This window comes from Poecilia reticulata, linkage group LG10 (genome assembly GCF_000633615.1).
Source record: "Poecilia reticulata strain Guanapo linkage group LG10, Guppy_female_1.0+MT, whole genome shotgun sequence".
Lineage (NCBI taxonomy): Eukaryota > Metazoa > Chordata > Actinopteri > Cyprinodontiformes > Poeciliidae > Poecilia > Poecilia reticulata.
Window position 1 is genome coordinate 25,317,927 of NC_024340.1, and position 12,999 is coordinate 25,330,925.

Consider the following 12,999-nt stretch of genomic DNA (forward strand, 5'->3'; position numbering starts at 1 on the left):
ACACAAGACATAAACAGATATGACAGTAAAAACCACAGGCTTAAATGTTAGGCTGGCACTGACATGCACCCAGAAGTCTATTTGTTTCCCACAGTAAGATTCTGCATATTTTATTTCATTACAAGCATCTCATCTTGTCATATCTCTAAAGCTTCCTTTGTCTTTCTTCCTCTTTTTGGTAGAGTAAGTACACAAAATAAAAATCCAAGACGCATTGGCAACATGCGGTTAAAATATTGTCACCCGGGTGGCTCCAGGTTCAATAATATGTATGATGTAATATGTAAAGGGGAAAGAGAGACTTTGTCACACGCAAGACATATTTTCTCAAGACTATGTAGCAATGGCATGAGGCCAACAGCTTTTTTTTGACTTTTCAAGAAGTGAGACCGTTAAAAATTTATTTCCTTCCGTGTTGTAAATATCAGCAACACCCCACCTTTTGTAGTTCCTGCGAGGTTCTGGCACAGTCTGACAGCTGAGCTTCATGGAAGGTTGATAGCATTATTCTACCTCTGTGTGTTTGTAACATTTCAGGTATTTTTACGAGGTTAAAGCCACATAATAAAGGAGCAGCAGCATGGAGCAATTTATTCTTCTTCTTGTTGTATTGGCTGGAGGAAGTCATGGTAAGATACAGAACATCAATAATTACTAATAAACAAAAGCATGATGTAATGTCAGTGATGCCAGATAATTTACATGCTATTTAAATGCGTCTTTTCACAGCATTTCTTCCAACCCCCGACACTAAATGTGATGCCAACCCGACCACATCCCCGTGCTCTCCTGTTGTTGGAGGATCTGTCAACATCAAGTTATTGACCGATGCAACAGGCTACAATATAGTTTGCTACAAGGTTTATACTGAAACAAATCGTTCTGAAATATTTTCTCTAAAGAGAGATAAAGTGCAGGTAGCTGATGCATATAAAAACAGAACAGAATTCTCAGTCGACACAGGAACACTAAAGATTAACAGCGTGGCGTGGAATGATGCAGGTCGATATGTGGTGGAGGGACATGATACCAATGGGAAACATCTAACAAAAATCGAATTCAACCTTCAAGTTAAAGGCAAGTTCACATTTCTTAAGTCTTGTTTCTCTGCCTTTTCTTGCAATTTTATAGAGTACTTTTTCTTTTCTAGTAATTTTCTAGTAATGTTTTAACCTCTACTTGTTAAGAGTTGCTAGAAGTTTGTAGCTTTTGTTCGGCATTAATCAAAGTTGTGAAACTTGTGGTGGATAGGTGTGGTTCAGTCCCAGGAACTGGCTCTGGTTTAACAGATACTTGCAGCAGATGTTACTCTGGGTGTGTAGCTCTGCTTTTAATTTTATTCAGTTATATGGCAGTTTGAGTTGGAGCCACTGGATAATTTTGGCTTATTTAGCTGAGGGTGAACGTCCCTAACCCTGCAATGAGCGTTGTGCAAGCTCACTCTTACAGTAAATATTTCAAAATGTAGATAAGAAATGAAGCAATTCATGTTTTAGGTTCACCGTTTCCAATCTCAGAACTTGATGTAGCATCTCAAATGAAACACTTCACGTTTGCCTATCAATGTTGTGTGCCAGGGTCTTGCAAAGAAAATGCTGGTAAATAACTTGTAATTAGCATATCTGCTGCATCTAAATTTGTAAATAGTGTTTCCTGTTAAGACTGTTTATCTTAAGACACTAAGTCAGAAGTCCTCATTTAAATATAAATGTCCTGGTTAAGTAATAATCTGTTAGAAAAGTCACAGCAAACTTTCTTAGTGTTAGTTGAACAGCAAAATAATCTGTGGCACTATGGCGGATTTATGTTGGGTCACCAACGCTATACTATACCTAACATGTTTTTATTGTACTTTACTTCCTCAGCAAACATTTATCCTATCCTGCTGCCGTGCAGTGTGGCACTTGGCGCCCTCCTCCTGATTGTGCTGTTAAGTTGCTGCATCTGTTGCAGATTGAAGAGACGTAGAAACACCAAAGGTAGCACCTAAAACACCTGACATCGACATCATTCAATGCCAGTAAATGTTTTGGGAACTTCTTTTCTTCTTGTGTAAAAAAAAAAAAAATGTCTTTTCTTTTTCCAAGCAAAGACAACGGACAAATCCTATGAGAATGATTATTGACAATCTCAACCACACCGACCATCAGAAGTGGACGCAGACCTAAAAACCTCTCCCAAACTGGGTTTTTACCATCTTAAGAAATTTTTTTCTTGACAGAAATACCTGCCTCTAACGGTGTTCATGCCTAAACCATCATTAGTTTATAATGCTCCTGTTTATTCCATCTAACATCCAATACTTACACTTTGCTGAGCTGCTTTATTTAATAAAGAAACTTTGCTGCATCTCAATCAACAAACTTTGAACCTTTGCCACACAAACTCAGCTTCAGGAATCTGTAAGATACTTTCCATCCCAGATCTGCAATCCTGCTAAAGTCTGACATTGAGGGTAAAATCAATAAATCAGATTAAATCCAACAGCAATCTATTTTATCTTGGATTTAAGCCAAAAACTGGTTTGCACTGTTTGTCGGAACCAGCTGCAGAGCTTCACTGGTTAGGCCAAAGTTTAAAGGCAGTGAAACTAAGTCATGCACATCCTTAAACACCCCTTATAGTAACCCACATGAACTGTTTTATCTATAATCAGGAACTGACCTAAAACTCAAAAATTACCTTATTTTTCTCCACACCTTTTTTTCTAGTTTGATTCGTAACTTGCTGGCATAAATCACATCAAATCAACATACTGTTGAAATTAAATTCGCCCTTCAGCATCAATTATTGTAAATAGTGTGTTTACTGTATCTCCTTCCAGAATGTTTTCTGTTTAATTTCAAAGTTTAACTTTAGTAAGACGCAGGGTCAGAAGCAATCGTTTAGTCCTGATCACAAAACAATCTGATTTTTACATATTGCATATAACAAAGCAATCTGTAGAACTAAAACCTAACTCTTTTGTTGTGGTTTAATTCCTCAGAAAACACAAGCCGTAGTCTGTATTGTGGTGGTTTTCCTCTCCTCGTTTTGCAGTTGAGAAACTTTACTTTGCTTAGTGCAAAGTAAAGTTAAGTTTTTATGTCCAACTTTAGTTTGGATGTTGACTTTTTTTTAACAGTCAACCTGATTGTCAACCTGATTTTCTGGAAAGATCAGGCTTTGTGAATGTATTTGATTTTATGTTGTGGCGCGTTCTTTCTCCCGCTACACATTGAATGGCCAAAAGTTATTGTGAATCTACAATAATTAGAATAATTTTGAATGTGAAACAGCCAGACAGTACCTGAGAGGAACAAGAGAATGAAAGAAAAATTAAAAAGAGGAAAAAAAAAATGTCCTGTGTGTTGACACGTTTACTTTGTTTCACTTCTGTCAGCTCATGTCAAAATAACCTCAAGCTTTTCTTTTATTATTTGTTGTAACCAATACATGGAGCTTTCAATCTGTATCATTTTGGAACCACAGTTTACTTAATTTCTGGGTATACTACTATAGGTCGAGTTATCCTGAGGTAATTTCTGTAAATTTTCTTTCTGTTTCATTTTGATATCGTTATTTGTTTGTTGTAGTTCATTTTAATTTCTGCCTTTAATTTCTGTCAGTGTTGGGAAGTAAAAACGTGGCAAATATTCTGCATGAGTTGGCTGCCTTAAGTGTTTTTCTTCCACATATAATGACGGCTGCAAATGGATCTGACTCCTATAGATCTACGTTAAGCACGCACACTAAATAAAAGACTGTCAACTTCTCATTCGTTGGGACCCTCCTCACCTTCTTGGTGTCAAATATCTGTGATGTTGGTCCAGCTGCAGTTTTTTCTCAAATTAAATGTCTTCTAAAAGCGTGGTGTTAAACAGCTAAAATACTGCAACAAGAGTTTAGAATAAAGTTTCAATGTTGCAACTGCGGGGTGACCTAAAGGCAAATCAAATCAGAGACAAAAAAATACACATTGAAAATGAAATGACAAAATAACAAACTAAACAAATAAAAAGCTAAGACATTGTAGTATTTAAATGATAAAGCCATATATGGCCTTTATGGAAATGCCAAAGAAAATCATGTTTTCAGTTTTGATTTACAGAAGCAAACAGTTTCTGCACATCTCAAGTTTTCAAAGCTCCGGGGCTTAAAAGCCAAAAGCTGGCCCCTCTTGTTAAGAACTGATCGTAGGGAGGCGTGCACATGGTTCATATCTGACACGATACTCTGACATGTTTTTAGGGTGAAGACTCTTCAGTGCTTTAAAGACCAAGATGTGAAATTCTGTATTTTCAAGTGATTTAAGGACTGGTTTACCATGACTAATTTTACTGAAGATAACTGGGACTTTGACAGTCAAATTAAAAGCAGGCACCAGTTATTTGCAAAGACAAAGTTTGTTTTTTTTAAGTTGTTATTAAAGGTTGGATTTAGTTGTTAAAATTCAATATCGAATCCATGATGACATTTAAATCATGACTTGCTTTGTGATCTTTAGCCTTGTTGGATTGGTTGGATTGGTTGATTTGATCTCATGCCTGTTTTAGGTGCTTCAAAATATGTTATTTATTTGGTGATGTGGAAACTTTACATCGTAGTTCTTTGAGGAATCTTGTTATTATGCATCCAGATGCAGGTGCCCTGAACACTGGCTCAGGATGAAGACTTTTTAATTTTTTTATAAAAAAAAAAAAATACACAATGTTAAAAATAAACATAACCAAGCAAAAAAAAGGGAAAGTAAAATAAGATGAAGGGAAACAGAGAAATGGACCGTGATGAAACCACTGAGCGGATGTACTGGGAGGATGAGTTGGCGAATGGAAACAATTGGGTTTTTTACTCGTACAGAGCGGATGTTCACCGAGTCTAAAGTGAGCAATGAGGACATCTAGTGGGAACAAGAAGAGCTGCATGGTTGTAAATATTTTTTTAAATCACAGGAAGTCCAACAAAGTGTAGCTTAAAACACTAAACTGGAGACAGAGAGAAAGAGAAATGAAGTCAACATGTGATGGCACTGTCTTGTTGTTACCTTACAAGATATTAAGTGACTCGGTAACTACATTTATCCATTTGTCCCCCCTGGTCCTCTGATCTAGACCAGTGCCCACTTCCCTCCTTGTGATGGTTGAAATTAACTTTAGTACCCTTGTACTTCTCAACAGGATAAGAATAAATATGGAAAACTTTGTGAACATCACGCTTGTCCTTGCTGTAATTGTTCACCCCTTTTTAACGGATTGTTAAATTAGTTGTACTGCCACAGGTTTCTGAGGGAAACATGTCTAAAACAGGTCAAAACCCAAATTGAAAGAATAGTCATCCATTGTTTACTTTACCCAAGATGGCGACCACTCTTCTCTATTGCCGTCAGGATGTGAATAGGTCTCGAGTTCATTACAGTGACACAAACCAAGCATGCAGACTCTCAAACATAAGGGGATTTTAGTAAATAACCTAACGTATATGTTTTGGTTTGCGAGAAGTAGACAGCACCATCGCTCAGGAAGGTCTTAGCTGAGGTTCAACCTCAAAAGATTCTTGCTGTGATGCAAGAAGTTAAAACTATGCGCAAGGTGAAGATGCCTCAATATTTTTATCTTGAGTGTCGTCAATCTAATGCAAACATCCTTTACCTCTGCTTCGGCAAAGCAGTCACGTTTATGACGCAAAAACACTGTCTGTGGCCACAGAGACATGAGAAAGTCTGCTTTCTTAGTACTACCATAACAAAACAGTACTATTGGCTGGGGGGAGGTGTTCCGTCTTTGGTTGAGAAGTGACCACGCTCTCATCATTTCCTTTTTCATCTGTGCGCCCACGGCTTCTGTTCTCAGGCTGATTACTAACAGGAACCATTTTACATCATTCTGGGTAGTTTACCTGCACTGAGCAGAGTGGCAGCTCCTGGGTAGATATGAAAGCTGTGGTTGGACTGTTGATTGTGCTCCTGGAAGTGTCACATGGTAAGTTTTTCAAGTTTTATTCATTTATTTCATCGCAAAAAGCAAGTCACTACATTTGAAGAAACTTCTGCCTGAAGGAAATGACTGAAGACATTGATTTGTAACTGATGCTGATGAATGGCATGTTTAAAGCAATGTTTTGGGCTTTAAATACCACTTATCATTCGTCTTTTACCAATGTAACTCAGCCATAAATGAAAAACATCCTCTGCTTTGCTTTATGTTCACACAAGAAGAGTTCTGGAAACCGTGGGCTTGCTTCAGCAAACTGGTTTCCCACACAAATGCTCCAACTAGCTTGCTTTGTTTTTGATTCTGTAGTAACTAAAGGGTAAAAGCTTTTCTTCTTTGTACCTTTTTTTTTTAATCTTCAGCAGCTGAAACCTACTGTGATGCCAGACAGAAGGGAGCTCAGTGCTACGGCGCTTTGGGAGGAACTGTGGCCTTCAAGCTGATGGACGAAACCTCAGAAAAACACAGATTCAATTTGAAGAAGGAAGCATCAATGATGAACGAGTCAACCCAAATTATTCTTTTTGTCAAAAGCAATAAGCTTATTTCCAACACCATGAGCAGCAGATCTGTCTTTACTCTTAATAACGGAACATTCAAGATCAATAACTTGAGCAGAAGCGACAGTGGTAAATATACGCTTGAGATTTTTGATTCAGATGGGAAAAGAAAAGAAAACAATACTCTACAGCTGCATGTTCAAGGTAAATTTGATTTTTAAATAACCATATTTCGTTTAGGTAATTATTGTTTATAATATGGCCTTCTCTTAGGCGTATAACATTCTGAAAAACTTTGCATGATTTAAATGAGACCTTATAAAAACATGCTATTTCTGTTCTAATTTCAGTGTTTGTATCTGTATGCATTTTTCAGCTCCTGTGTTGTCTGTGCGTATGATCTCGGAGTGTGTGGCTCAGAGGTTGTTAAAGGTGTCCTGTCTCTGTGAGGGTGGGGACAGTCCTCAGTACTCCTGGTTTCTAAATGGACAACCAACCAGAGACACAGAGATTGTGAACAGAAATCCTGTGAATAACATCATTATTCTGAAACAAAACATGTCAGGATACCTGAACTGCTCGGTTTGGAATAAGATCAGCCGTGTCTCAGAAGAAAGGAGGATATCTCTTTGTGAAGGTTAGTCGACTACAGTTGAGTTTTGTTTTATATATACATAGACTTCTTAATTTAAACTTGAGAGTGCGCATTTGTGTACGTATGCATCATCTAAACATACTTGGTGGAGCAGAGTTTTAACATTATTCATGTATCAGAGTGCATCTGCTTTATTCACTCTGTCCATTTGGGCATCAGACCTTTGAATGCAGTCAGATTTTCTCGCTTTGGTGCTTAATGTAAAGCATAATTCACAATTGCACACTTCCCATAATTATAATTTTTAGACATTAGTTAAACCAGCAATGGGATTGTGGTTCACTTTCTCTTTAGTGGTGGATGTTTGCAGTTTCTCTGAGCATAGTTAGTGCAATGGCGCTAACACTGATGGATGGTGTGACCATTGTGGCTGAAAGCTTCGCTTCCCCACAGAATGATCTTTAACATAAAAAAGCATGTGTTAACCAGTGTCAAAGTTTTTTAAACTGCTTGAAGTTTAAAATAAATTTTTCTATAAAACCAAGCACGTACACATAGATAAAGTAGGTCACCTACCAGAGGACGTTTTTTTTATGTTTCATTTAAAGGCACATGAATCCTAAGCTGACCACTAGTTTGTAAGAATAAATACCACAACCTATCAGAACAGATAGGTCACAACACAATCACACAGGCCACAAACGCTGACAGTTTATCTTATTTTAAAGGTTGTCTTTCAAGCAAATTCATCAGATGCAAGTGCAAAGCAGACCAAGGTCAAAAAATGTTCAAAAGTAGATATGCTACTGGATTTTTATTTATTTTTTTGTCATACTCCGTTGTGTAGCAGCAACAAATTTTAATGTCTTCACATACTGGTGAAGTGGAAAGAATTGTACGTCGTTCTCAAGAAACAATTTCAAATGAAAATCTGACAAATCTTTTCTTAAATTCTTTTACGAGTCAGATTATTATATATTTTTTTATTTTTTTATCAGGCTCATTTTCTGTGAAATTAGCTCCAGTTCCTGACACCTTCACCGTGTAACACCATTGAGATCATGTCTCAAAAATAATCTAATCTGAGTTCTTGGAAATCATTTCTAAGGTTTTTCTTTAGAATTTAGTTTGTGGAGTCTCAGGCATTACTTTTTAACTTTTAAGGTTGTCTGTCTAATGTTTCCAGATAAGACTCATGAAACTCAATGTGAGTGCGGAGAAGACGAAGCAAAGTGTTATGGAGCTTTGGGAGGAACCGTGGTCATTCACCTGATGAACAACACTTCACAAACCCCCAAATATGAATGGAAGAATAAAACGTCAACAATCCTAAGAGGGAGATGGAACAATTTTGCTCCAAATGACATTGAGGGCAGAAATATCTTTATTCCTCTGTATGGTACTTTCAGCATCATGAATCTCAGCAGAGATGACAGCGGTAACTACACTTTGGAAACGTTCGATTCAGACGGACGAAAAATAGAAGACAGAAATCTTCAGCTGATTGTTGAAGGTAAATGATTTTTCTCCATATGGAAGAAGATCTGTCACAATGACAGATCTCCATTTAACATCTTAGTAATTTTCTTAGCATTTTCCACATATGTGCTTCTTCTACAAATCTGCAAGTTTCTGGAAATAAATCAAATGTTTCTCTTTCAGCTCCTGTGTCCTCCATCAAGCTGGTGCCTGAGTGTTTGTCTCAGGGACAGATGAAGGTGTCCTGTCACCCAGATGCAGGTGATAGTCTGCAATACAACTGGACTCTGGATGGACGCACACTGACAGACTCAGAGCTCTTCTCAGGAAGTAATGAGACTGACGTCATTGTTCTGAGGCAGAATATCTCGGGACGTCTGGTCTGCTCAGTCTGGAATCGGTTCAATTCTCTCTCAGCAGAGAAAACCATATCTACATGTGGTAAATAAGATTAAAAACTACAACAAAAAAAAAACCAACTTCTTGACTCCTATAACAGTGGCACAATCACAATCATACATTGTTTGCTTTCCCCCAGGTTACATTTTCATTAACTGCACTTACAATGAGACACAGATATCTGAGTGGGTGTTGGCAGAAGGGAACACCCTTTGTGTTGACGCCGCTGCATACAGTGTTGAAGGTAAGGCAACTACATGTTGTGTCCCCTAGAAACACACCACTAATCAAACCGTGACTGTAAAGATCTACGTTTGCTTATTTCTTTGATTCTCAAACAGACTTGTTGGCAGTATTGGCCAGTGTATTCTTAGCACTGCTATTTCTCTTAGCTGCTGGAATAGGATTCATCTGCGCCCATAAGAAAAAACATACTTTCCAAGGTACTGACCTGATTTCATACTTAATGCTTTTGTAATTTATATTTCTTGTTGAACAGAAGAAAAAAAAATGTGTGTTTACCTGAACAATGCCTTTCTGACATTTTGCAGTGGAGAAAGACAACAGCGAACCTATTTATGCTGAAGTCAGGATTGTGGCACAACAGGAGAGGCAAACAGAGGAAAGCGTGGAAGAAGAAGTGGAGGTCAAACAAGAGACACTTTCAGAGCTTCCTCAGCAGTCGGAGGTAGCTGCAGTAGCCCCTATCTATGCACAAGTGCGTAAAGTTAGGTGACCTGGGTTCCTGCGGTCTCCTTTACAAAATATGCATTATTGAAATCAGGTGGACGGGACAAAGTAAGGATGCCTCAAACTTTCAATTAATGTGGTTTACTTTTCAAAACACACTTAAGGTTGATGCTTGTTTTACTTTTCTCAACTTTTGGGGGTTTGCCTAAGCTGAAAATACACTAAGACATTTTCTAGACCATAAAGTCTGTGCCAAAACCTCTTAAAGTTTTATGCCGTTCTTGTAATAGGGCAAACATTGGGATCATTTTTACGTTCTACATGTAATTAAAAATCCCCACAAAAACTGACTACACGGACTGTCTAATTTAAAAATTGTATAAAGTTTGTTGTGCAAGTAAAAAAATATTAAAATACAATGAAATTCTTGCTGTTTTTTATTTTAAAAACAAAAACTGACCCATGTTGTGAAAATATGAAGGTCAGTGAACTTGTATGACAGGAAAGAGGCAGACAGCCTACTGATCCACTGTCTTTGTCAAAGTAAAAACAGCAAAATGGTTAGTAATTATACACCGTGTGAAACTAATGTACAAGAATACTTAAGGAGAGCATTGAGTCTAACTTTAAGTCCCAAAAAGTTACTCAGACAAGGGTGAAGTTCACCACAGGGTCTACTGTTATATTTTCTACTTGTGCCTGGAAGCGTAAAAATAATTAATAAATTTGTTGAGTTGGTGCACCGTGCACAAGGATTGATGCAAAACAGCTCTAATGGCTGGTCAGAGAGCTGAGGGTGGTTGATAGTTTTTATTGCTGGAGGGTGAACTGTGAAAACTTCTGAGCTCCACCCTTGATCGCTGGCTAAGCTTCAAATGCAATTTGTTTGAATTTGTTGCATTGATGCAAATCACTAAGGAACACAATTAACATAAACTATGCCATTATTTTTAATCCATGAGGCTCTTTTCAAAAGCAGAAATGTACAGAAAAGTTAGCATAGAGCTTTTACTTTCTCTAAAATTATTTTGTGCAATTACATCATTGTTTCTTAATATCAAAGCTTAGATATGGCTTTTGGTATGTCACAAAGGTAACTGAAATCAAAACAACCACAAAGGACCTGAAATTGAGAGAAAACGCACCAGTAAGTATTTTTTTTAGGCTGAAATGTGTTTAAATTCATTTTTAAGACTATCAAAACAAAGACTCGTTGAAATGATAAATACCTTCTAAAAATGTTAAGAGTCTGGAATCATGTAATTGAAGTCCTCTTATTTAGCTCTGCATTACATGTGAGCACAGAGAACAAGAGACAAAACAACTGTAAAGTGAGTTGTTAGCCATAAAAATACTAACTTAGTTAATAAAAGAGAACTATACTATTGACATTATAGTTTTATTTCAGTAACTTTTTAGAAGTGACATTGATTTTATTCAGCTTTAATAAGTATGAGTTGGCGGAATAACTCGCTTCAGTGTAAGCCTGCTCAATGCTGCCACCTACTGGATCTACAGATCTGTCACTGCCAGTTTGCTTGTCATCACTCTTCTTGTTTTTTGCGTTGATTTCAACATTGTCACACCTCTCTGTCAGTCAACATACATTTCATGGGTTTTTTCTTGTCACACTTAAAAGTTTCAGATAATCAGACAAATGTTGTAACCAGATAAAGACGACATGACGAAGTATGAATTATGATAAAAAATGAAAAAAAAAAAATTACAAAAACATACAAAAAAATTGGCATTAAAAAGTTATTGACATCTACCAGTCAGAGCACTGTTGGTGAATCAAATTGACATAATTAGTAAGTACATAGTGTCATTCTAATATGGCCTGATGTAAACCCTGACAGTCTGTGTTTTATACATTTATTATGAACTGCAGCTGTTCAAAATAAAATAAAATCTTATTAGGGCGCTTCAGGAGAATGTTGTTGGATAACAGAATCGTCAGTTGTACAGTCATGGTAAAAAATATATATATCTGCAACATTAATGTTAGCTTTGGTATAATTATTTTAAGATCGGGATAACATATTTTTTTTTAAAACTGAGCCTGAACATTTTGTAACTACTTTCCAAAAGCTGAGAGGGTGGTTCATATTGGTCAGATCAAAAGCTGAATTTTTGTCACTCTGTGGTTTCTATACACCCTCTTTATTCTGTTCAGTGGCCTGATTTGCCTCCCAGCCCTCACGAGGCCCAACAACTTAGTACAACTTGGTTAGATTCACCAGAAACGCACATAAAAACAGATAAGCTGACATGCTGTATCAGTTCTTTTATAAACATATTTTTTTGTTTTATTTCACTGAAGTTTTGAGAAACAAGATTATCCACAATATACTTTCAAAAGGTAAAAAGCATCTCAAAGATATAAAAATTTACAGTTCTTTTCTGTACGTTGGGCAAAATTACGACATAAATCAGTCTGTCCTCTGTGGCACAACAAACCACACGTATGCTGCAGAAGATAATCCGTTTCCTCTCAGGGTTTGGTAAACTTACACCTTTTAGCACTGCAGTAGCAGAAGAATGTGGTGAGGACGAGTGGGGGTGGGTGGATGAGTGAAAGGTGCATGTATGTACCATGAGCTGACCAAGATCTCATCATTTCCTTTGTCATCTCGGCAGATGACAGAGTTAGTTTCTCCTTCAACCCTTATTATTTGTGAGAGACATTTGACAGTTTTCAGAGTTGCATTTGGGCCGGACTGAATGACCTGGCAGCTACTGTCAAGTCATGAACGTCGTGGTTGGATTGTTGCTGACCCTACTCAGATTCACCCCTGGTGAGTTTATGGTTTTTGGTTGTTTAATGAGAACATTTAAAAAATTTTGAATTTCAAATCGTTCATATACTTTCTTTACAACATTTAAATAAGCGGAAGTGAGTGAATAAGGGATAAGAACCTGTCTTTTTAAAAATAAGTGTGATAAATAGTTGACCAGAGGTTACTTTATGCCATGTGAGAAATATTCCCTATTTGTTCAGAAGTGTACTGTTTACACTTTGGCCTTAATTTAAGTTCTCATTACAACCAACACGGTAAGTCACTACGCTGAAGAAACTATTAACATGTTGTGATTCACTGTCACATGAATGCTATGAAATCATGAAACACATTTTAAATGGAAGGATGTGAAACCTTTTTCCTGCTTTCATGTTGTGAATCTTAATGTACGTTCAAAACCAGTGACTTAAATAACATGTGGTGTACTGTATGTAGTGTCTGATTCTGCAGGGCTTTTGTGGGGTGTGCCGCAGGGATCGGTCTTGGGACCTGTTTTGTTCCTGCTGTACCTACTTCCTTTAAGCAGGGTCATTCAGAAGTTTAGTGAGGTGTCCTATCATCTCTAT

The 12,999-nt window shown here is 37.2% G+C and overlaps 2 protein-coding genes across 2 annotated transcripts in view; both read left to right on the forward strand.

The window, feature by feature from the left end:
• Positions 1–5,874: 5,874 nt before the first annotated feature.
• On the forward strand, positions 5,875–10,004 carry LOC103471290 (contactin-4-like). Its single transcript, XM_008420184.2, has 8 exons — positions 5,875–5,957; positions 6,332–6,673; positions 6,846–7,106; positions 8,251–8,577; positions 8,727–8,984; positions 9,082–9,186; positions 9,284–9,385; positions 9,494–10,004. The coding sequence occupies exons 1-8, from the start codon at positions 5,909–5,911 to the stop codon at positions 9,676–9,678; spliced, it is 1,629 nt and encodes a 542-aa protein (XP_008418406.1). The 5' UTR covers positions 5,875–5,908; the 3' UTR covers positions 9,679–10,004.
• A 2,282-nt stretch (positions 10,005–12,286) lies between these two features.
• LOC103471719 (contactin-4-like) overlaps positions 12,287–12,999 on the forward strand; it is a 5,497-nt gene continuing 4,784 nt past the window's right edge. Inside the window, exon 1 of the mRNA XM_008420900.1 lies at positions 12,287–12,430. Within this exon, the coding sequence (XP_008419122.1) occupies positions 12,382–12,430 (49 nt within the window). The 5' untranslated portion in view covers positions 12,287–12,381. The remainder of the gene's footprint in view (positions 12,431–12,999) is intronic.

Excerpts from the sequence above, each read along its gene's own strand:
- LOC103471290 (XM_008420184.2), top strand. The coding sequence starts at position 5,909 with ATGAAAGCTGTGGTTGGACTGTTGATTGTGCTCCTGGAAGTGTCACAT. Across the intron at positions 9,187-9,283 it reads CGCTGCATACAGTGTTGAAG|ACTTGTTGGCAGTATTGGCC; the intron begins GTAAGGCAACTA and ends ATTCTCAAACAG. Across the intron at positions 9,386-9,493 it reads GAAAAAACATACTTTCCAAG|TGGAGAAAGACAACAGCGAA; the intron begins GTACTGACCTGA and ends GACATTTTGCAG.